At 43.7% G+C, this 22499-nt stretch overlaps 3 protein-coding genes across 3 annotated transcripts in view; all 3 read right to left on the bottom strand.

Moving 5' to 3' along the window:
• Positions 1 to 5983, bottom strand: part of LOC140721338 (NACHT, LRR and PYD domains-containing protein 3-like) — a 126055-nt gene extending 120072 nt beyond the window's left edge. Inside the window, exons 1-4 of the mRNA XM_073036181.1 lie at positions 5941 to 5983; positions 4650 to 4816; positions 1899 to 2070; positions 1735 to 1800 (exon numbers count right to left, since the gene is read on the bottom strand). Of these exons, the coding sequence (XP_072892282.1) occupies positions 1735 to 1800; positions 1899 to 2070; positions 4650 to 4816; positions 5941 to 5983 (448 nt within the window). The remainder of the gene's footprint in view (positions 1 to 1734; positions 1801 to 1898; positions 2071 to 4649; positions 4817 to 5940) is intronic.
• LOC140721392 (uncharacterized) overlaps positions 1 to 22499 on the bottom strand; it is a 1266977-nt gene that overhangs the window by 324529 nt on the left and 919949 nt on the right. Inside the window, exons 2-3 of the mRNA XM_073036244.1 lie at positions 10015 to 10183; positions 6415 to 6506 (exon numbers count right to left, since the gene is read on the bottom strand). Coding sequence (XP_072892345.1) covers positions 6415 to 6424 — 10 coding nt within the window. The 5' untranslated portion in view covers positions 6425 to 6506; positions 10015 to 10183. The remainder of the gene's footprint in view (positions 1 to 6414; positions 6507 to 10014; positions 10184 to 22499) is intronic.
• The window catches only part of LOC140721387 (NACHT, LRR and PYD domains-containing protein 12-like), a 469945-nt gene that overhangs the window by 341492 nt on the left and 105954 nt on the right, over positions 1 to 22499 (bottom strand). The gene's annotated exons all lie outside the window — the stretch shown is intronic.

Below are 22499 nucleotides of genomic sequence, written 5' to 3'. Positions count from 1 at the left end.
AACTTTCCCAGGTAGATTGGAGAAGCATAACTTATGGTATCAGTATCGCTATGGAATAAAGCGAATTACGGAGGCACGAGAGAGAAGCTTCCCAGGTAGATTGGAGAAGGATACCAGTGGAGATGACGGCACAGCAGAGATGGCTGAAGCTTCCTGGAATAGGTCACAAGTTGCAGGATAGGTATGGCCCATGGAGGAAGAAGTTCTCAAGTGTCACGTGTCGGCAAACATGGTTGACAAAGGAAGTTAAGGATTGCATAAAAGCCGAGGAAAGGCCATGCAAGATAACAAAAGTGAGGGAAAGTTGGATGAATGGAAAACTTTTAAAATCCAACAAAAGGCAACTAAAAAAGCGATAAGAAGGGAAAAGATGAAATGTGAGGGCAGAAAAGCCAATAATATAAAACAGGATAATAAACACTTTTTTCAGTTATATGAAGAGTAAAAGGGAGGTGAGAGTTGATACTGGAACACTGGAAAATGATGTTGGTGTGATAGTAATAGTGGACAAACAAATGTCAGAATAGCTTAATGTGTACTTTGCATATATCTTCACTGTGAAAGACGCTAGCAGCATGCAGTGGTCTGCGAGTGACAGGCAGTAGGAGTGAGTGCCATTGCTATTTCAAAAGAAAAAAGTTCTTGGTATACTGAAAGCCCTTAAGGTGCAAAGTCACCTGGGCCAGATGGACTACATCCCAGAGATCCGAGGGAGGTTGCTGAGAAGATGACGGTTGGATTGGTCATGATCTTTGAAGAATCACTTGATTCGGGCATGGTCCCGGAGGACTGGAAAATTGCTATTGTCACTCTAGTCTTTAAAAGGGGGAAAGGCAAAAGAAGGAAAATTATTGGCCAGTTAGCTAAAACACGGAGACTGGAAAGAGTTGGAGTCTCTAATTAAGGTTGAGGTTTCGAGGTACTTTGAGACTAATGACAAAATAAGTTAGCAATGTTTCTGTTAGATTTTACGGTGGAAGTAAGAAGCAGGCTGGACAAAGGAGAGTCAGTGGATGCCATTTACTTGGATTTTCAGAAAGCATTTGATAAGGTGCCGCACACGAACCTGCTTAACCAGATAAAAATCTATGGTGTCACTGGAAAGATACTGGCACGTGGAGCGGAATTGCTGACAGGCAGCAGACAGCGAGTGGGAATAAAAGGGGCCTTTTTCTGATTGACTGCCAGTGACTGGTGGTGTTCCTCAGGGATCAGTATTGGGACCGCTGCTTTTCAGATTGTTTGTCGATTATTCAGATGATGGAATAAATGTATTCGTGGCAAAGTTTGCGGATGATACAAAGATAGGTGGAGAGGTAGGTACAGCGATTGCAACAGGACAGAGGCCGATGGGAATGTCTGTTTATCAAACTCATAGAGGCCTCTGTGTGTCGATCCCGAGACTGGGAAGGTGCCGGGTGTTGTGACAAATGCAAATTGCTTCCTGTCCTTCAGCCACAGCAACAAAACCTGTCTCCCAGACTCTGACCATCTCTAAACAGGCCTCTAAAGAGACGTATTCAGACTCTCAGAGTGAAATAACAACAAAAACCTGTCTCCCAGACTCTGACAGTCTCGAAACAGGCCTCTAAAGAGACGTATTCACACTCTCATTGTAAAATAACAACAAAAACCTGTCTCCCAGACTCTGACAGTCTCGAAACAGGCCTCTAAAGACAGGTATTCAGACTCAAAGTGAAATAAAGGCTTTGAGCTTTCCAGTCCATCACTTACCTTTCAGATGTCTGGGCACTTCAGATAAACCCCGCTCAGTGTCCATGTAGGCGAACTGGCCGTCACCTGTTCAAACAGATTAACCTGCATAAAGTCTGTTCTGTGTAATACTGTAAATTCATCAGCATTTACATCTGTAACACACAGTGTATTGTTCACCCTACCACGTTCCCGTATTTCATTCAGTATTCTGCTCAGCTTCGGTAAGTGGTGATGTAGTTTCACAAAGGATTCCCACATCACCCTCCGGGCCCCGGAGCCCTTCTCCATTACCAGATCCAGGAGGAGTTTGGAAGCGCCTGCTCGGTTTCCCTTCTCCGCGAGCTCAGTCACGCTCTGTAATGAACAATGGGGAAAATATTGAGGAGCGGAGGGATGGGCACAAATCTACCCTGAACATGGACTGACCCAGCACATTCTGCAGGACAAAGATCACTGAGAGCCATTGAAGTGTTCGTTGCAGGAAAGATATTTTAAAAGAAGTTAGCGTGGCCAGTGATGACTTTCTGAACGCCACAGATTGCGGGGTACTTACCCACTTGGCAAGGTTTAAAAGGAGCAGACATAGTGTGAGTGAGCCAGAGATAGGTAGGTTATTGAGGCTTTGTGTCAGAGAGGGTTCAGTGAGGAGAGGCGGAGGATTTAGGTAGATCTTGGGTAATATTTCCCTTCTCTGTTTCACTGTTAGAACAGTGGGAATGCCAGGCAGCATAGTGGGATGCTCTTCCTACAGGGTGCGGCAAGTCAGGGAGACCTCCAGTGTCCCTGACAACTGCACCTTCGGGAATTTCATCCAGCTGCAGCTTCTTACAGACTCTGCTGAGGAATTGGAGCTGGAGCTGGATAAACCCGGGATCACTCGGGAGACTGAGAGGTTGACTGACAGACTTTACAGGGAGGGAGCTATACCCAAGGCGCAGAACACAGGAAACTGGGTGACTGTCAGGAGGGGGAAGGGAACAGGCAGCCACTACAGGAAACTCCCTGTAACAGGTATACGGCTTTCTGTTTCGGGGTATGGCCTCGCAGAGGAAAGCCACGGTGATTATTCCTCTGGCTCTGAGTTTGGCTTTGTGACTCGGAAGGGATGAGAAGTGCTGAGCTGCACTGACAGGGGGAATTCATTGGTCAGGAGAACAGACTGGAGATTCTATTTACGAGAACAGGATTTTTGAATGGTGTCTTGCCAAGGTCAGTGATATCTCGTATCGACTATGAAACTTTCTTAAGGGCAGGATGAGCAGGTCTTGGTCCACGTTGGTACCAATGACAAGAGTAGGAAGTGCGATGAGATCCTGCAAAGTGATACAGATCCAAAATTTCTTGTAAGTGTTATCGAAGGTAGATGGCGTTGTCAAGCTTTTTGGACATGGGGCTTCATAAATCAAAATATTGAATACAGAAGTTGGGATATTATGTCAAAGTTGACGTTGCAGAAGCTAATTTGAAGTAATGTGTACATCTACCTCCCGGAAGGATATCAATAAGATTGAACGAATGCAGAATAAAATACAGATTGTTGCCAGGAGGACCATGAGAGATGTGAAAGAGATATACACGTTAATAAAAGGTATAGAGAGAGTTAGTGCGAAAATGCATTTATTACTGAGGTTGGGTGGGACTGGAATTAGGGACCATAGGGTAATGATGACAGGTGAAAGGCAATATGAGGGGGAACTTGTTCACTCAGAGGTTGCTGAAGAGCGCGGAACGTGCTGCCATCTTAATTAGTCGATGTACATTCGAGTTGATAATTTATGATCAGTTTGGATGTTCATTCAATGGGGGAGTTATGGATGTCTCCAGTCCGGGTTCAGATCAATGGGACTAAGCAGATAATGGGTCGGTGTGGACGAGATGGGCAGAAGAGCCTGTTGCTGTACTGTAGAGTTTGATGACGATGACTAGGTGAAACTATGGCCGGGTCACTGTTGACTTTCGCCAGGGTAATCCCTGGTGAACCGCAGCAGCTTCACCCTTCACTGCCAGGCTCCATGAGGGGTCCAGTGCCAGCCAACAGCTGGAAACTGGCAGTGAGGAGCAGCCAACAAACTCAGGACTATTGTGCGTGTGTGACAGACCAAAGCCGACTGGTGGTAATGTTGAGTAAGAAGTTTGGACTGAAATTGTCAGTTGCCTCACGTGGAATGTCGTGTTCTGTATGGTGTCTGGCTCTTCACTAATATTCATTCTGGGTGGTAATAGGCTAATGCACTCCAGTAGCACGAGGACTATTGGAAAGCTGTTTCTTTGTAATTCTATGTTAGCTGTAGATGTTTAGAATATTTTCAGTCGCACTAATGTTGCATTTCCCATGTTAACAGTATATGCTGTGGTAATTGCAAACTCAAATTGGAAGTCACAAGGAACAGAAGGTAACAGAAACATGAGGCATGTTGGGATATTGATCAAAATAAGAGTCAGCAGTTCAAATGACAGACGATAGTCACTGTTGCCTGAGTTGAAAATGGGGTTGAAGGTAGACTGAGAATGAGCTGAGAAATAAGTCAAGTCACTATATATTTGATTTGTGGGAAACCCGTGGGTCATCAGGAGAACACATTGATGAATGGCCACTAAGGTCGAACATTGGGAACATGGTGTGATGTCAGAGAGAGTGGTGTAAAGTGGTTCTCTGTCCACTTGCAATGTCCGTCAAGTGTCACATCACTAAATTCACCAGTCAATCATTGCCTGTATCCTAATCTGTCTATAAATGAATGTGATCAGAAAACTGGAGAGAGGCTTGTATTGGTTAATAAAAGTTCAGGGTTTTCGCAGATGAAAACTCTTTTCTTGATGTTCACCACAAGCATTACAGGATTTTCACTGCCCAGAGGTGCCGTTACACCGGTTCTGTCGGTCTGTGATTGATTCAGTAGAATCTACACTCAGCCTATGTTCCAACCACTTACTTGATACTCTAGCCCGGTGAAGTGATCCTCGCCCATTAACATGAAGCTGACTCTCTCCACACCCTCCTCAATCGCCTGCTCCAGTCGCTCCTTGTAGAATCTCGTCAACTGGAACAGTTGGTGATCCTCACAATTTGACAGGAAGACGGAGATGGCGGAGTTCAAATCTGTAGTTGGTCATAGAACATAAAATAGTACATGTACCATGCATATGCGGGCACAACGCCAATTTAAACCAATCCCATCTTCAGGAACATGGTCAATATCCCTCCGTTCCCAGCCTACTCATGAGTTCAAACGCCTCTCAGACGTTGCTGAGTATCTGTTTCCAGTCGCTCCCTCGGCAGCTAATTCCAGACACCGATCACTCTCTGTGGAAAACATGCATCCTAAATCCCCTTTAAACTTTTCCATCTAAACTTAAACCTGTTACCTCAGGTTTTTGTGGTGAAACTCGTCTGCACCCTCTACAGACCCTCCACATCATTCTCGATTTGTGCACAATACTGAAATTGTCTCTTAACCAACGCGTATCCAGTTACAGTCTAACTTTAACAAATACCTCAACTCATCGTTAGCACACCACCAATTGTGTTGCCACCTTCAGGGAGCTATGCACATCCATCACAAAACCCGACAGTACATCAATCTTATTATCAGTCCCAACATTCACTGTGCACATTGCTCGCGAATTTGACCTCTCAAAATGTAACTTCTCACATTTGCCTGAATTATCTGTACTTGGTGACTCTCTGTTCCTATTTCTAACTGGATTCTGAACACATTGACAACAGTCCCAAATTTATTCAACTCCTCCAACTCTGTAAATCAACGAATAAGTCCACCCAGTTTATCATATGATTAACCTATTTGATTCACACACACGACGCATGGCGAAACAGTGATCCTTGCGAACACGACTGGTCACAGACCTTCAGCCTGAACAACGCTCCTCTAGTGCTGACTCCATTTTATGTACCCAAGACGACTTTGAAATCAATTTACAGATTCTCAGCCCGAAACGTTGAAGGTTATTTTTTCTCTATAGGTGCTTCCTGACCTGCTGAGTTCCTCCAGCATTTTGTACGGTGCCCTCTCCACTTATTATTTTGTTTTACTTTAATCCTATTCGCCAAGGACATTTCATTGCTTCAGTAGCCCCCCCCCCCACCCACCAGATTCCCTGTGTACAATTTCTCTTGTTCACTGTCTCCTGCACCCAGCCCGTCCTCCCTCAATATAACGTTCTTTAACTCGGCCACGGGAAACAGACACCGGGAACTCCCCTCACCTCCATTGTGCAACAACCCGTTAATCTGGGCAGAGTTCACCATTGCCCTTCCAAACAGAAAACAACGTCTGTTTCTCTCAACGGCTGTCGGAGGCATTTCCCACATCAGGGCGTACCAAATGCTGACGGAAATTCTGTCTGTTCCCTCGACTGTTACCTTGCCCGCTGTTGTATTCCTGTCTGACTGTTACCCACTCCCACCTTATTCAGGGGCTCCTTCTCCTTTCACTCAGGTGAAGATTTGTGTGGTGAGGGGTGCGATTCGATCATTTCCCTCGTTAGGTCCCTGCGCTGGAGCTGGTGAATTGTTCCAATGCTCGTGGACGCTTTACCAGTTGGAACAATGACCCCGTTTGATGGTACTTTCTCTCTGCCCCTTTATCGCCCAAGTTTATCCCTCTGAATTATTGACGATTTGATTACACGTGTACCATGATGACAGAGTTTTAATGAGAAAGAGCCCAATGAACATACCTGTGTCCATTCTGACTCTGACTGAAGTTGGTTGATTATCGTCTGCTTGTCTGACGTCCGGGTGGAAGCAAGCCCCACCTGCTGGCAATGACCTGAATTACACAAATAAAAAAGTATGATTCAGTTACTCTGTCCTTCAAATTTAAAACACTTTTGTAAGGTCACTGCTCACTCTCCGACATTCCAGGGAGTAAATGGAGATTGGAACAAAGACCTCCAACTGAACACAAATTTCAAAAAGATAGCAAGGAAATATAAGGAAACTTACTTAAAGGAGCGATGCACTGAAGCTGAAGAAGCCAACAGAATTGGAAAAAAAGAAGAGATCTGTTGCAGAAGATTAGAGAAATCAAAGGAACATTTCATGTAAATGAGCATAGGAGAAGACAAAGAAGGGAAGGACTTTACAGAAGCAAAGGACATCAAAGGGAGTTGGCAGGAACACACAGAAGAATTGCAGAAAGATCCAACAGCGAAGACACCTGCAATGACTCCCTCATCGATCTAGAGCCAGACATTCTGGAAAGTGAAGTCGAATGGGTGATAGAAAACATTGCCAATAATAAGGCTGCAGGATGTGACAGGATTTCAGTAAAATTGTTGAAAATTCTAAAAGGTGATGCTGTAAAAGTGTTGCATGCAATTTTCCAGCAGATCTGGGAAAATATAAACAACAATGACTTTTTGGCTGGATTAAGATCCGTTTTTATCCCAATACCCAAGAACGGAAATGTAAAGTACTGTTCAAATTACCGAAAGTTTTCACGTGCTAGAAAGGTAAAGCTAAAGATTGTGCAAGCAAGACCCGAGCAATATATGGAACACGAACTGCCAGATAGAAGCTGCTTTTAGAAGAGGCAGAGACACCAGAGACCAAATTGCTAACCTACGCTGGATAATGGAGAAATCGCGAGAATTTCAGAAAAGTATTTATCTGTGTTTTATTGACTACTCTAAAGCCTTCAGCATTGTGGTCCATAATAAACCATGGCAAATCCTTAAAGAAATGGGAATACCTGGACATCTGTTCTGCCTTATGAGAAATTTGTACAAAGATCAAGAAGCAACAGTTAGCACGACACAGAACAAAAACTGGTTCAAGATTTGGAAAGGAGTATGACCAGGCTGCATATTGTCACCCTGCTTATTTAATCTATATGCTGAACATATGAGGAATTGAGTCCAGAGGACTCAAAATGTTGCAGTGAAAATTACCAGACAGAATATTAATAAATTCAGATATGCATGTGGTACTATTCTAATGGCTGAAAGTGAGGAGGATCTGAAGAAGCTTCTAATGAAAGTGAAAGAAAAAGTTGAAAGCTGGCTTCTTGCTCAATATTAAGAAAACCAGCCAGTCCTATTAACTCTGTGGTAATAAGTGGAAAGGAAGTGGAAGCAGAGACGAATTTTTTCTTCCCTGGTTCAAAGATTTCTATAGTTGGTAAATGTGATAGCCTTTTCAAATTTATTGGGTAGGAGAGCTATTTTGTTGCATTGGAAGGATCCTAATCCACCTACTGCTTTTTTTTGGCTCTCCTCCATTATGTTTTGTTTAAACTTGGAGAAAATTAGAAGTTGGACGTTCGATACATCTTTCAAATTTGAACAAACCTGGCCACCTTTTATTCAACATTTTCATACGAACTAACTTCTTTTCTTTTCTTTTTTTCTTTTTTTTGTTTTTTTTCTTTCTTTTCTTTCTCCCTCCGTGAAGTTTCAGATTTGACTAGACGAACGCTTTCTTCTTTTTTTGTAATCTTGTCCTCAGATGGAATGCCCAGTCCCCCCCCCCTTTTTTTTGTTTTAGGTTAGTTTAGTGTTTTTTTTCTCTCCTATAAATAGAACATTACCAGTCTTTTTTTGTATGAATTGTCAAGAGGAGTTGTTGTTCTCTGTTTATATATAATAGCCTAATATTATATTACACATGATTTTGACAGTGTATATCATTTTCTTTGTTTGTACATTTATTCTATTATGTATTTGAAATAACCACCCCTGATTTGTATCTATTCATATAAATTTTTTAATCAGTAAAGAAAGATTGAAAATGATGCTAAATGCAGCGTATTAAACGGCGCTTACTTCTGGGGAGGGTAGCAATGGCAAATTTAGATAAAATACTGAAGTGCAGAGACATAACATTGTCTGCGAAGGACCGTAGAGTCAAGTATATAGTATTTCCAGTAGTGATGTAAGGCTGTGAGAGCTGGACTATTAGTAAGGCTGAATACAAAATAATCAACGCCTCTGAACTTGGATATTGGGGGAAAGTGTTCGTTGGACAGCAAGAAGATCCAACAAGTCAATACTTGGAGAAATACGCCAGACTGCTCACTGGGAAGCTTGAAAAGCTCAATTATTTTGACCACATCATGAGGGGACAGGATTCCTTGGAGAAGACTCTCATGTTCGGTAAAACAGAAGGCAAAAGAAGGAGAGGATGACAGAGGCTACGATGGATAGATAATATTATTCAGGAAATGCCTATGCCCTTGGGGTATCTTAGAGAGGCAGTTTCCAGCAAGGAGGCTTTGTGTGCATTAACGCGGTTGTATTTGGCTGTGTTCATGTGTTTTCATGTATGTTTTGAATGACTATTAAACTTGAACATAAATTGGACAATGATTGTATCATAAACAAAAAAAAAAGAATGAATATAGATGTTTTCAGTCAATAACAGACTTGTAAATGTTGCATTTTGTCCCTAATGCAGACAGGGAGCAACCATACTCCAAGCATCTGACCACACAACACCCACTGGGACAGCCTGCTGGCCCGAGGTGGGTCTGTTTACTCCATTGTTTAAACCCAGACACCGCAAACAAAAGGCAGCCACCGGGTCCCTCCAGCCCACCGTGTCAGATAGTAAGATCGTGACTTGCTGTCAAAATCACCCCGACTCCGCACTTGCAGGCAACACTTTATCGGTGTCCACTGAAAATATGCTGAAGCCTTCTCCATCCTAGCTCATTCAGAGGAGATAAACCCCCTGAACTCCCACTTCAATCCGTCGCCTTTACAGCTCCGCCAAATCTTTGTTAAGGGAACTCCTTAATGACGAAGCCCATATCCCCTTTGGTTGGTATGCTAAATTGGTATTTGGTGTCACCAATGAGAGACAAGTAAATCTCACGTCAGTTCACGAGAGATACCGGGCACGCGCAGCATGCTTAAATCTTCTCAACGTCAGCCCGAGAAGGCGAGAGGGCGCGCGTGGGCAGTGGGCGGGGCGGTGAGCTGGTGCGCGCGGTAGATGGGGAGACTGTAGAGTCAGTAACAGGGATCGGGGAGCGCGTCCCTCGGTCCCGTACCGCGCTGACCAGCTCACCGATTGTGTCATGGTCGATCTGCAACCTGCTGGGATACAACATTAACACACAAATCTCGATGTATATAGTTAATCAATGTATGGTTTCTTTTCACTTGCATAATATAATTATTATGCAGAACTTATATCGACAGCACATCAGTAGATCTGGAATGATTGCAACAGGCACTTCTACATTTATTCAGTCTCACTCCAGCTATTTCCTATCTTCCTTGGTACAGAAATGTAATGTCTAAAGGACCAGTGTTTGGGTAAATGAGACTCACCAAACTTTCTGCTGACTGAATCAATGGAAACTTCGAGTCAGAAGGGTTCTGTCGAATTGATGATCTCCGTCCTCGGGCTGGTTCAATTGTTGCTGTTCCCTCTTTTTCAGTTGTGGATTGCTTCCAGTTGTGGGCGTTTCTTCCAATAAACCTCTCACCGCAGGTCTAACTTCAACGAAAGAAGTAATGAAGTATGTTACTAAAACAAACGAGAACAAAGCGTTAACCTGAAATTTAAATTTTGAACGCATATGTCATGATCCGAGTGAAGAAATCTGTAACTGTCCCTCAAACTTTACAAAGCCTGATATGGGATACAAAGGAACACAGACAAAATGCTGGAGGAACTCATCAGGCCAGGCAACATCTGGATGTCAACGCTCCTCTCTTCCAGCTGCTTAGTTCCTCCAGCATTTTGTGTGTATTGCTTGGATTTCCAACATCTGAAGATTTTCTCTTGTTTGTGATGGAATACAAGGAAGTCATCATTCAGTCATAGTAAAGATACAAGTCATAATATATAACAGGAGAATTATGTGATAAAGTCATTCTAGTCTGTTCCATAATCAATCATGGAGGATTATTTTCCAACACCGTATTCTTGCTTCCTGCTATAATTCTCAACCTATTTAGCAATCCAGAACATGAATATACCCAACGATAGCCTCCACCACTGTTTGTGGTGACAAATTCCACAGATCAAACAACCTTTGGCTGAAGTAATGTCTCTCATCTCAATTTTAAAGTGACGCTTCTTTATTCTGAGGCAGCACTCTCAGATCCCACACTCTCCGTCTAATCAAGACACCCTCTCCATTCCCACTGCATGCAGGCTTGTTGTTATTCAGTTGGTAAATAATCACCCCCGCCGTAACTTCAACCCCCCCCCCCACCAACCCTAGATTTGTGGGGGGGGGGGTGATTTACTTTTCAGCTGGCTTGGTACACCATTGTGGCCGAGGGGCCTGTTCCTGTGATGTACTGTTCAATGTTCTGTTCTATCTTCAGCATCCTGAGTTCCTCTTTGACTCGCACTGGCAGATAGACAGGTGACAGTGAGGGGGAATTTCCAAATGTGAATTGATTTCTGAAACCCCGGTCTATTTCTACTGGTGCAAACACAAAACAGCGTATTTAATCACAGCCTCTCCCTGTGAGGGATGGAATGGGAACTCATTCTCTGCTTTGCTTCCAAAGAGACTTCAAAACCAAACAACTGAGCACAGAACAGAAATACTCGCTCAACATCTCATAAACCCGGACAGCTTGATCCCCGGGTTCATTTTATCTGGGTCAAGACATGTGTGGTATCCCAGGATCCAACCTCAGAAGGTCACAGCCCGCATATCTTTTCCACATCTCACACTGGGTGTTCCCGCATCTCACACTGAGAGATTCACGCTACCAATATCCAGCCACCGGAGACGTCTGCGTCATTGCGGAAGGAGGAACATCCAGCCGCATCTGTAAATGCACCAACGTAGACCGAAGCCCAAACACTGATAGTCCCATATTCCTGGAGACCACATCCCAAGATTGTATCTCAAGCACCAACTCTCCCAGGGCTCTTTGCTGCTGGTAATATGCGGCAGTGTCTCAGCTAATCCCAGTTCAAAAACTTACACTCCCACACCAAACCGTGACAGAACTGAAGCCTGATGACCCTTTTTCTAGACGGGGATTAGCTGTAAAACATGGGCCGTGGATCACAAAGAGGTTGCTGATACATTTTCGCTTGTTCCCACAGTTTCATTGAACACAGTTGTTCATTATTTTATTGAGTGCGGTGTATCCCAGGTCAATTAGCAGCCATTTTCCCCGTCGGGTAACAGGAAGAGAATGTTTTAAATATAAAATTGAAAATATAGCACTGGAAAGTCAGTGCAGAAGATATCATTTTGTTCTTTTGATGCAGAAACGATTGACTGACTGCAAGATGTTTGACACCCAGAACAGAATTACATAGATGCAATCCCTACAATCTTCTTCATTCCATCCCGTACAGTAAATAGATGGCTGATCATCTACTATCAATACCCGGTTCCTGCCTTGTCCCCATATCTCTTGATTCCCCTATCCATAAGATACCTATCTAGCTCCTTCTTGAAAGCATCCAGAGAATTGGCCTCCACTGCCTTCCGAGGCAGTGCATTCCACACCCCCACAACTCTCTGGGAGAAGAAATTTTTCCTTAACTCTGTCCTAAATGACCTAGCCCTTATTCTCAAACCATGCCCTCTGGTACTGGACTCTCCCAGCATCTGGAACATATTTCCTGCCTCTATCTCGTCCAATCGCTTAATAATCTTATATGTTGCAATCAGATCCCCTCTCAATCTCCTTAATTCCAGCGCGTACAAGCCCAGTCTCTCTAACCTCTCTGCGTAAGACAGTCTTGACATCCCAGGAATTAACCTCGTGAATCTATGCTGCACTTCCTCTACAGCCAGGATGTCCTTCCTTAACCCTGGAGACCAAAACTGTACACAATACTCCAGGTGTGGTCTCACCAAGGCCCTGTACAAATGCAAGAGGATTTCCTTGCTCTTGTACGCAATTCCCTTTGTAATAAAGGCCAACTTTCCATTAGCCTTCTTCACTGCCTGCCGCACTTTCTCATTCTGCTTCAGTGACTAATGAACAAGGACTCCTAGATCTCTTTGTATTTCTCCCTTACCCAACTCTATACCATTCAGATAATAATCTGCCTTCCTGTTCTTACTCCCAAAGTGGATAACCTCACACCTATTCACATTAAACGTCATCTGCCCAAGTATATGACCACTCACCCAGCCTATCCAAGTCACCCTGAATTCTCCTAACATCCTCATCACATGTTACACTGCCACCCACTTAGTATCATCAGCAAATGCTCAAAGCATCCTCGTATCTGAGGCCACTGTCTCTCAGCTGAGAGTCAGCAAACAGAGAGCGATAAACGTGTTCAACACTCTCTGCAGCTCTGGTGAGCTGTTGCCCTGGTGACGGAGGAAGTGGCTCGCAACGATAACCGAGCGGGGAAATAATAAACTCGGTGTGACACGTTCTCGGCTTTGTTGTGACAAAATTGAACTGAACATTCAGCCATTTTGTAATGGTGATACTAAAATTCCAGTGGTTGTTTTTACCCCTTGGAGGTACATTCAGTAAATCTCAATGTGGTTCCAGCTCTACAGAGCTCTCAGCAGTGTAGCTGCTGGTCCAAAATAAATCGCAGTGTTGGATACGACCTATAAGTTAAATATAATATAAGTTAGATATGGCCCTAGTGGCTAAAGGGATCAGGGAGTATGGAGAGAAAGCAGGTACAGGGTTCTGAGTTGGATGATCAGCCATGATCATACTGAATGGCGGTGCAGGCTCGAAGGGCCGAATGGCCTACTCCTGCACCTATTTTCTATGTTTTCTATGACCTGTCTACAATAAATGTCGATTATGTGTAGAAGTTTCAATTGAGATTCACAGAGCCCTTACAGCACAGACACAGGACTGTTAGCCCATCCAGTCCGTGCCATGTTCGGTGTGGTTCCATCCCCCTGCACCCAGACCACAGCCCTCTATACCTCCCTCATCCATGTACCTCCCCAAACATCTCTGAAATACCACAATCGGATCTTCATCTCTTACATCTGCTGGGAACTTGTTCCGCATTCGCTCCACCCTCTGAGTGAAGTAGTTCTCCCTCAGATTACCCTTAAATGTGTCACTTTTTGCCCTAAATCCATGATTTTACCCAACCTGAGGGGAAATGACTAACTGCATTCACCCTATTTATACCATCATAGATTTCTATATCCCTAGAAGGGCTTCCCCACCTAGGGTCCTGGACCTTTCCTTTAATTGTCGGGGCAAATGGCATAAAAAAAGTTGAAATCCTGCTAGGAGATCCCATCATTCCACTGTATTCCAGGTAATCGAGTTCTAACCTGTTCAACCTATCACTATAATTATTTCCTGAAATACTAGCAATGTCCGTGTAATTTTCCCTACACTCTTTCACGCTTATCGATATCTTTGCTGCAAGTAGCTGGCCAGAACTGCACTCAATTCTGGTTTTTTTTTTTGGATTCTCGGTGTCTTTTACAACTTTAGCATTAATATCCCAGCCCCTCTTCGTAAAAGCCTGTTAGAATGGTCAATATGTCCTAAACTCTCTTTACAACTCTGGCGCTACTTTAAAGGAATTGTGGATCTGTAACACCCACGGCAGGACAATCGGGCTCAAAACAGATATTTAGAACAAGCAGTAAGCCTGATCAACACCTCTACTCACTAACCCACCCTTCATAACCCACCCTTCATAACCCACCCACTACCAGTTTAACATTTCCTGACAGTTCTAGGCACTCCTCTGTCTAAAGTGACTTTATGGACAGGCAGTCAATATCATTCTCCAGTAGGTCCAGGCTTTCCTGTGCCTAATGTCACTTTACGAAAATAGAATCGTTGTCAGTCTCACGTGTCCAGACAATCCTGTGTCTATCGTCACTTCATGGACACAGAATCAATGTCAGTCTCATATGGCCAGACACTCCTGTGCCTATCGTCACTTCATGGACACAGAATCGATGTCAGTCTCACATGGCCATACAATCCTGTGTCTATCGTCACTTCATGGACATAGAATCAATGTCAGTCTCATATGTCCAGACAATCCTGTGTCTATCGTCACTTCATGGACACAGAATCAATGTCAGTCTCATATGGCCAGACAATCCTGTGTCTATCGTCACTTCATGGACACAGAATCAATGTCAGTCTCATATGTCCAGACAATCCTGTGTCTATCGTCACTTCATGGACATAGAATCAATGTCAGTCTCATATGTCCAGACACTCCTGTGTCTATCGTCACTTCATGGACACAGAATCAATGTCAGTCTCATATGGCCAGACAATCCTGTGTCTATCGTCACTTCATGGACACAGAATCGATGTCAGTCTCACATGGCCAGACAATCCTGTGTCTATCGTCACTTCATGGACACAGAATCAATGTCAGTCTCACATGGCCAGACAATCCTGTGTCTATCGTCACTTCATGGACACAGAATCAATGTCAGTCTCATATGTCCAGACAATCCTGTGTCTATCGTCACTTCATGGACATAGAATCAATGTCAGTCTCATATGTCCAGACACTCCTGTGTCTATCGTCACTTCATGGACACAGAATCAATGTCAGTCTCACATGTCCAGACACTCCTGTGCCTGACGTCACTTTATGGACACAGAATCAATGTCAGTCTCATATGTCCAGACAATCCTGTGTCTATCGTCACTTCATGGACACAGAATCAATGTCAGTCTCATATGTCCAGACAATCCTGTGTCTATCGTCACTTCATGGACACAGAATCAATGTCAGTCTCACATGTCCAGACACTCCTGTGCCTGACGTCACTTTATGGACACAGAATCAATGTCAGTCTCATATGTCCAGACACTCCTGTGTCTAACGTCACTTCATGGACACAGAATCAATGTCAGTCTCATATGTCCAGACAATCCTTTGTCTATCGTCACTTCATGGACACAGAATCAATGTCAGTCTCATATGTCCAGACAATCCTTTGTCTAACGTCACTTCATGGACACAGAATCAATGTCAGTCTCATATGTCCAGACAATCCTGTGTCTATCGTCACTTTACGGACAGAGAATCATTGTCAGTCTCATATGGCCAGACACTCTGTGTCTAACGTCACTTTACGGACACAGAATCAATGTCAGTCTCATATGGCCAGACAATCCTGTGCCTATCGTCACTTTATAGACATACGGTCAATGTCACAGACCAGAGAATTGCGCAATATTGCAAAGGGAGAGCGGCTGAATCAAAAAATAAAATGAAGTAGAAGGCCAAATTAACAACAGCACAGAAATGCACCAGAAAATTTAAGGAAATTACTGGCATTAAGAAAACCTCCTCTGCATGATGAATAGGATCAGCAGACGGATCCATCCTAACAGATCCAGATAGAGTATGTGAGAGGTGGATTCAGTATATAGAGCAGCTTTTTGAGATAGAGGGGAACCCCCATATATAAAACACCCTAATTCTGGCCCTCATTACCGAAGAAGAAATAACTAAAGCAATGAAAAGCATGAAACAAGGTAAAGCCACTGGACCTGATGGAATTTCAGTGGAAATGATACAAGCCCTAGAAGATCTGGGCATAGACAATAATTTTGAAGTGTTTAATGGCATATATGAGTCTAGTGTATTGCCTGACAATCTCTTGAAATCAGTATTTATAACTCTGCCTAAAATTCCTGGAACTATCGACAGCGAAAATTATAGAACAATCAGTCTTCTGAGTCACATTACAAAGATTTTGCTGAGAATTGTTCTGAGTCAAATCAAAAATAAGCTAAGGCCAGAAACTTCTGAACTGTAATATTAGTTAATGGTGGATAGATGAACTAGGAACACAATTTTCATACTACGAATGCTTTCAGAAAGGGCAATTGAATATGAAAACGATATCTTTTTATGTTTTATTGATTTCACTAAAGTTTTCTACAAAGTGCAACATGAAAAATTATTTCAAATTCTCACTTAACTAAATATTGACGGAAGGGATAAATAACCGCTTCAAAATTTATATTGGAATCAAACAGTGGCAGTAAAAAATGATGGTAATATAAGCAGTAGGACTAAAATTCAAAGGGGAGTTAGACAGAGAGGCGTTGCCTCACTGGAATTATTTAATATCTATGCTGAAATGGTTCTCAGAGAAACAGAAGACCTAGATGGGATAAAAATTGGAGGTGTTTACATCAACCATATAAGATATGCAGACGATACCGCCTGAGAGCAAGTGCTGCAGAAGACCTACAAATCCTCCTAGACAAAGTAGTACAAATAAGTGCATATTCTCTACTAACCATCAACGGTAAAAAAAAACAAAAATATGGTAATATAAAATGGGCAGGATACTCCCAACTGCCAATTGTCCATCGGTAACCAAGAGACTGAACAAAAGACCGGCTTTAATTAAGTTGGCAGCTTTACATCACAAGCTGCTAGAAGTAAAGTAGAAATAAAAACAAGAATTGCCATTGTCAAAACCAACTTCCAAAAAATGAAACCCATTTTTACCAACAGACACATTTCTATGACAACAAGGCGTAGGCTACTGAAATGTTACATCTGGTCAATCTTGCTGTGTGCTTCCGAAACGTGGACTGTAACACCTGAACTCCAAAGAAACTTAGAAGCAACAGAAATGTGTGTTTTTTTTAGAATGCTAAAAATATCATATAGAGATAGGTAACTAATGAGACAGTATTTCCAACGTACCCATACGAAAAGATATTTAATGAGAACATTAAATGAGAGGAAACTTAAATTCTTGGGCCATGTCATCATAAAGGGAGAAATAGAATGTCTTACAATGCAAGGCCGTATGCCTGGGAAACGCGGAAGAGTCAGACAAAGAAGACAATATATGGACACTGTGAAAGAACTAACAGATCTAAATGTGCCGGATATCATTGCCGCTGTGAGGGATCATTGGATGTGGAGACCCATGATCGCCCAAGCGTGTAACGCGCAAGTCACAGGCAGAAGAAGAATCAATGTCAGTCTCACATGTCCAGACACTTCTGTGATTAACGTCACTTTATAGACATACAATAAATCTTTTTAAACTATCATACTTCATGTACTGTGTTTTGTTTATTATTGTGGTCTCCATCATTGTGTTGTTTTTTTTTCAGAGTAACAATTATTTTGTTCTCCTTTACACTTCTGTACTGGAATGACATCAAACAATTCTGAATTTTGCAACCTGGGTAAAATACCACGACCAACCACATATCTACACTCCCTCTTGATTTCATGAACTCCTATAATTTCACTCTCATTCTCCTCTGGACTAAAGACCCAGCTCGGCCAAACGCTTCCTATGACTCGGCCCTCTAGTCCAGGCAACATCTTCAGCAAACTCTTCTGCACTCTCTCCAGCTTGATAATATATTTACGACAATAAGGTGAACACAACGGTACATAATACTCTGTGTAGCCATGTACATTCATATACAAATCAGTGACATGAATAGTGAATTACAGAGGTGTCGACACTGACACACACATTCCCCTCGCTACAGGCCTCCATTCGCTAAAACCATCTTCAATCATCTCCCCCTGCTTCTTGTTGTGAGCCCGGTGTGAATCCACCTCGTCAGCTCCCCGTGAATCCCACGTGACCGAACCTTCCCGATCAGCTGCCATGCGGGATCTTGATACAGACTTTACCAAAGTTCAGATGAACAACATCACTGCCCAACTTCACCCAACTCCCTAGTTAACTCTTAAATAATCTCCAAAATACTTGACACATGTGATGTCCTATTGGACAGTGTAGACGGTGATTTCCCCATAACCTATGCCCAACCGCCCGAGAATTCAGTTTCACTGCAGACTGAGAAAATTCCGATCCCAGCTGTCGAATTACCAACCTGGACTGTAGCCCGTATACTGCCAGTTCCATATCCTCAGAGTCACCAGCCCAATATTATCACCCATACAAAGACGCTTTGGCACCGGCGATTTCCCGTGCTGTTCCTGCCATTTCCGATTCACAGACTAAGGTGGAATTGGAACCTAATGACCCTCTGCCGGGGCCGGTGCTCAGGCCGGTTCCCCGGTCTGTATAGAGGATACGGATATACTTCAGCCTGACCCCAGCAGCTAAACCGAGCACATTTGATCCCTATGTCATCGCTGTGTGGGTTCTTGCCCAGCAGAGCGGGCTGCCATGTTTCCTGCAGTGTAGCAGGAACAAAATGTAAAATTATAAAGTAGAAAATGCTGGGAACTCAGTACATCAGACTACATCTCTGAAAGGACAAATGGTGGAAGACCCAGTTGCAGAACTGAGACTGTCCAAGATGCTGCCGATCTGCTGAGCGTCTCCAGTATTTTCTCCTCCTCACCTTAAATTTCCTGCAACTGTAGTATTTTCTCCATCTTCATTTTAACGCACAGATAGTAACTGATTGCCACCCTAAACTGTAAATGCCACCCCCACCCCAACCAATTTGTTAGTTCTGAGTTCATTCTGACCCTGGTGTAATACATCCCATACAGTCAATGCTCACAGCATCCTTTCCTCCCACTATCACTCTGTTACATTTGCTCCCGAGGCCACTGTCTCTACGCTGAGAGGCGGTGACCACAGAGCGATAAAATGTGCAGCACTTGCTGCAGCTCAGACGGGCCATTACCCTGGAAACAGAGGAAGTGGCTCACTGAAAATAACCGAAAAAGGAAATAACAAACTCAACATCAGATGCTATGAGTTCCATTATGGCAAAGATTAACACTGCAGCCATTTTGTAACGGGGAAACTAAAATTGAAATGGCTGCTTTTACCCTGTCACGTGTTGTGTCCATCTAAACCTCTGGTATTCCTAGCGAACAATAACTAACTAATTAACTAACTAACTAACTAAATAAATAAATAAATAAATAAACAAACAGGCAAATAAATAAATAAATAAATGGAACGGTGCAATACAAAACTTCACAACGAAGACAAAGTTTAGAAGAGAGATTGCTGAAATATATCATTGCGGCGTTGGGATACAGGCAGGACAGAGATTGAACAAGATGGTTGATATATATCATTGAGGTGGTGGCATACGGACTGGACAGAGGTTGAACAAGATGGGCAGGAATGAGCAGATGGAACCAGGTGGGTGAAGGAATCAAGTGCACTCTCTGATAGTAGTCCAGTAATACAAAGATACTGAAATAATAATACACATTACTAGATAACATATTCCAATATAGCAAAGCCAGAACAAACAGAAAGAGCTTTGATTTTTGTCCTTTTCCACTCTACACACTTTATCAATGCACCGCAGAAAGTATCCCATCCCGATACTTCACATCTTCATACGGCTACTGCTCTTCCTGTAACTGAATGAAATAGTGGAGAACTGTGGACACAGCAGAGTACATCATAGAAACCAACCTCCCCTCCATGGACTCTGTCTATACTTCCCACTGACTCAGTAAAGCAGCCAACATAATGAAAGATCCCCACAACCCTGAACATTCTCACTTCTCACCCTCCCATGGGGCGAAGATAAAATAGAACAGAAACATGCCAGCGGGCTCAAGGACGGTGTCCATTCTGCTGTTAGAAGCGAACAGCGTGATGAGTGGACTCATGACCTCACAGTCTAAATCGATGTGACCTTGCACCACATATCTACCTGCACTGCACTTTCTCTGTAACCAGAATGATTTGTTTTACCTCAATGTACTGCTGCAATGTATTGATCTGTGTGGAGAATACCGGAGACACGATTTTCACTTTACCTCTGTACAAAATAAAGATTCCCCATTTCAATCGTGTGAAAATATTAGACAGCCTGGGTTGCTCCTTTGGAAATCCTGGGGGGAGTGTACACATTTCCGAGAAACCCAGATAAATGAACAAGACTTAATTCTCGCATTAATAGGACCAGATATCGGGAAACACTGTCAGCATTTCGGCAAGTCGTAGCAATGGAAAGAAGATGGAAATAAACTTCCCAGTCCCCTGAGAGGACGTGAGAGATCTGGATCTCACTGTCCTGTCTGAACGGGGAAAGATGAAGCTACTCATACACGTAGAGGAGTCTCCCGAGGGTGCGATTACTCTGGTTAATCCTCGTGTCTGCAAGAACACAACGGGCCGAACGGCCGCTTCCAGTGTGCTGGAAATATGAAAAACAATTATCGAGCCCAGGCATCGATGCAGGTGAAGTTTGGATCCGATACCGGGCCGGGTGATGGAGGTAAAGTTCGCCAGGTACATCTTAATGGATGGATTCAGTCTCGGTATCACCACCTCATCCCGCTCCTGGGACCAGAATACCAGGGGCGGTGTGAAAGTCCCAGAACCCGGACCGACCACGACAGGTCGTATCCAAAAAGTGGGACGAGGTCACCAGATCGGGGAAGTTAACGGGACTCTCTGCCCAACATCAGGTTCCCCTCCCCCGGGATCAGCTTCAGTACTCACAGATGGGAAATTGTCGGTCACGTTCACCGCTAGTTGCTTGGCTCAATATTCACCGATGAGAACTTGATCAATTTGTCCCGCAGACTGCCATCGGTCCTCCGGATCTCCACAGATCATCTGATTCAACAGAGAACGGAAAGAAAACCACCGCCCACCCGGAGACTGTGAAATCGGGGGCGGGGCTTCGGAAGCGATAACCTCAGATGCTGCAGATCTGCGTTTGAAATGGGAGCGAGAAACTTGACGGGTGGGGGGGGGGTGTCTCCCAACAGAACCAATGACTCTGCTCCTAGCCCCTTACACATTTCGTATTATTTCGTATTTACACCAGCTACATTTTGTTAAAATTTTGCCCTCGGTACATTTGGCGTCCTCATCGCTCGACCTCTCGGATCTCAGAGTTACTTGTTCGGTTCCCATCCCAATCCGATACACAAGTCAGACCCGAAAAGGTTTCATGCAAATCACTGCTATTCTTATAAATACTAATTTCTATTCACGTTCCTCCGGAAACTCACTGGACAGGAACACTGAAGCATCAAGTGAGAAGCAGCAGGAGGTGGCCATTCAGCCCCTCTAACTATCAACAAGATGGCGACTGCTCTCCCATCTCAGCCACATGTTTCTGTCCGATCCCTTCCGTCTCCACACATCTGCCGGCCTCTGTTTTATGTGAAGACGATCACTGATCTTCATCGTCCTCCAGGAATCAGTCTGGTGAATCTCTAAAACAAACACTCTCTAACTTCTTATAATCCTCCGTGGAATTAAATTCCATTTCTGAAGCCCCGTCGCTTTCTCCACCTTCACCCCTCCCACTCACCTGGATCCACCTCTCACTTCCCAGCTCTTGCCCCATCCCCACCCCTCTCCTCTTTTCTCTGACTATTTCCCGTCTATTTTCAGTCGACATGGAGGGTCTCAGCCCAAAATGTTGACGGTTCATTTCCCTCCACAGATGCTGCCAGACCCCCTCAGTTCCTCCGGCATTTTGTTCTTTGGTCTATATAACCCGTGTTAGAATGGGGAGCGGGATTTTACACCATATTCCAGGTACAATCTCAACAAAGCACAAATTACTATACTTAAATACGAGAAAGCTTGCAAATGCTGAAAATCCAAAGCAACACACTCAAAATGATGGAGGATCTCAGCAGAACAGGCAGTATCTATGGAAAAGAGTAAACAGTCGACATTTTGGACAACCAGCCCTTTTCATTACTGAGGAGGAGGGGAAGTGATCTGAATGAAAAGGTCGGGATGGAGAAGGAGGCGAGCTGGAAGGTGATTGGTGAAGTCAAGTGATGGACAGGTTAAGGGCTGGAGAATAAAGAATGGGAGAGTTGTCAATAGGAGAAAGGGAAGGAGGGGACCAGGGGGGAAGTAATAGGCTGGTCAGCAGAAACGGAAGTTCAGAGTGGGGAATAGAGAAGTGGGTTGGGGGGATTTGTTTACTGGAAG

The sequence above is a fragment of the Hemitrygon akajei genome, unplaced genomic scaffold (genome assembly GCF_048418815.1).
Source record: "Hemitrygon akajei unplaced genomic scaffold, sHemAka1.3 Scf000054, whole genome shotgun sequence".
In the NCBI taxonomy this organism is placed as follows: Eukaryota; Metazoa; Chordata; class Chondrichthyes; order Myliobatiformes; family Dasyatidae; genus Hemitrygon; species Hemitrygon akajei.
This window is presented reverse-complemented; position numbering and strand designations above follow the sequence as displayed.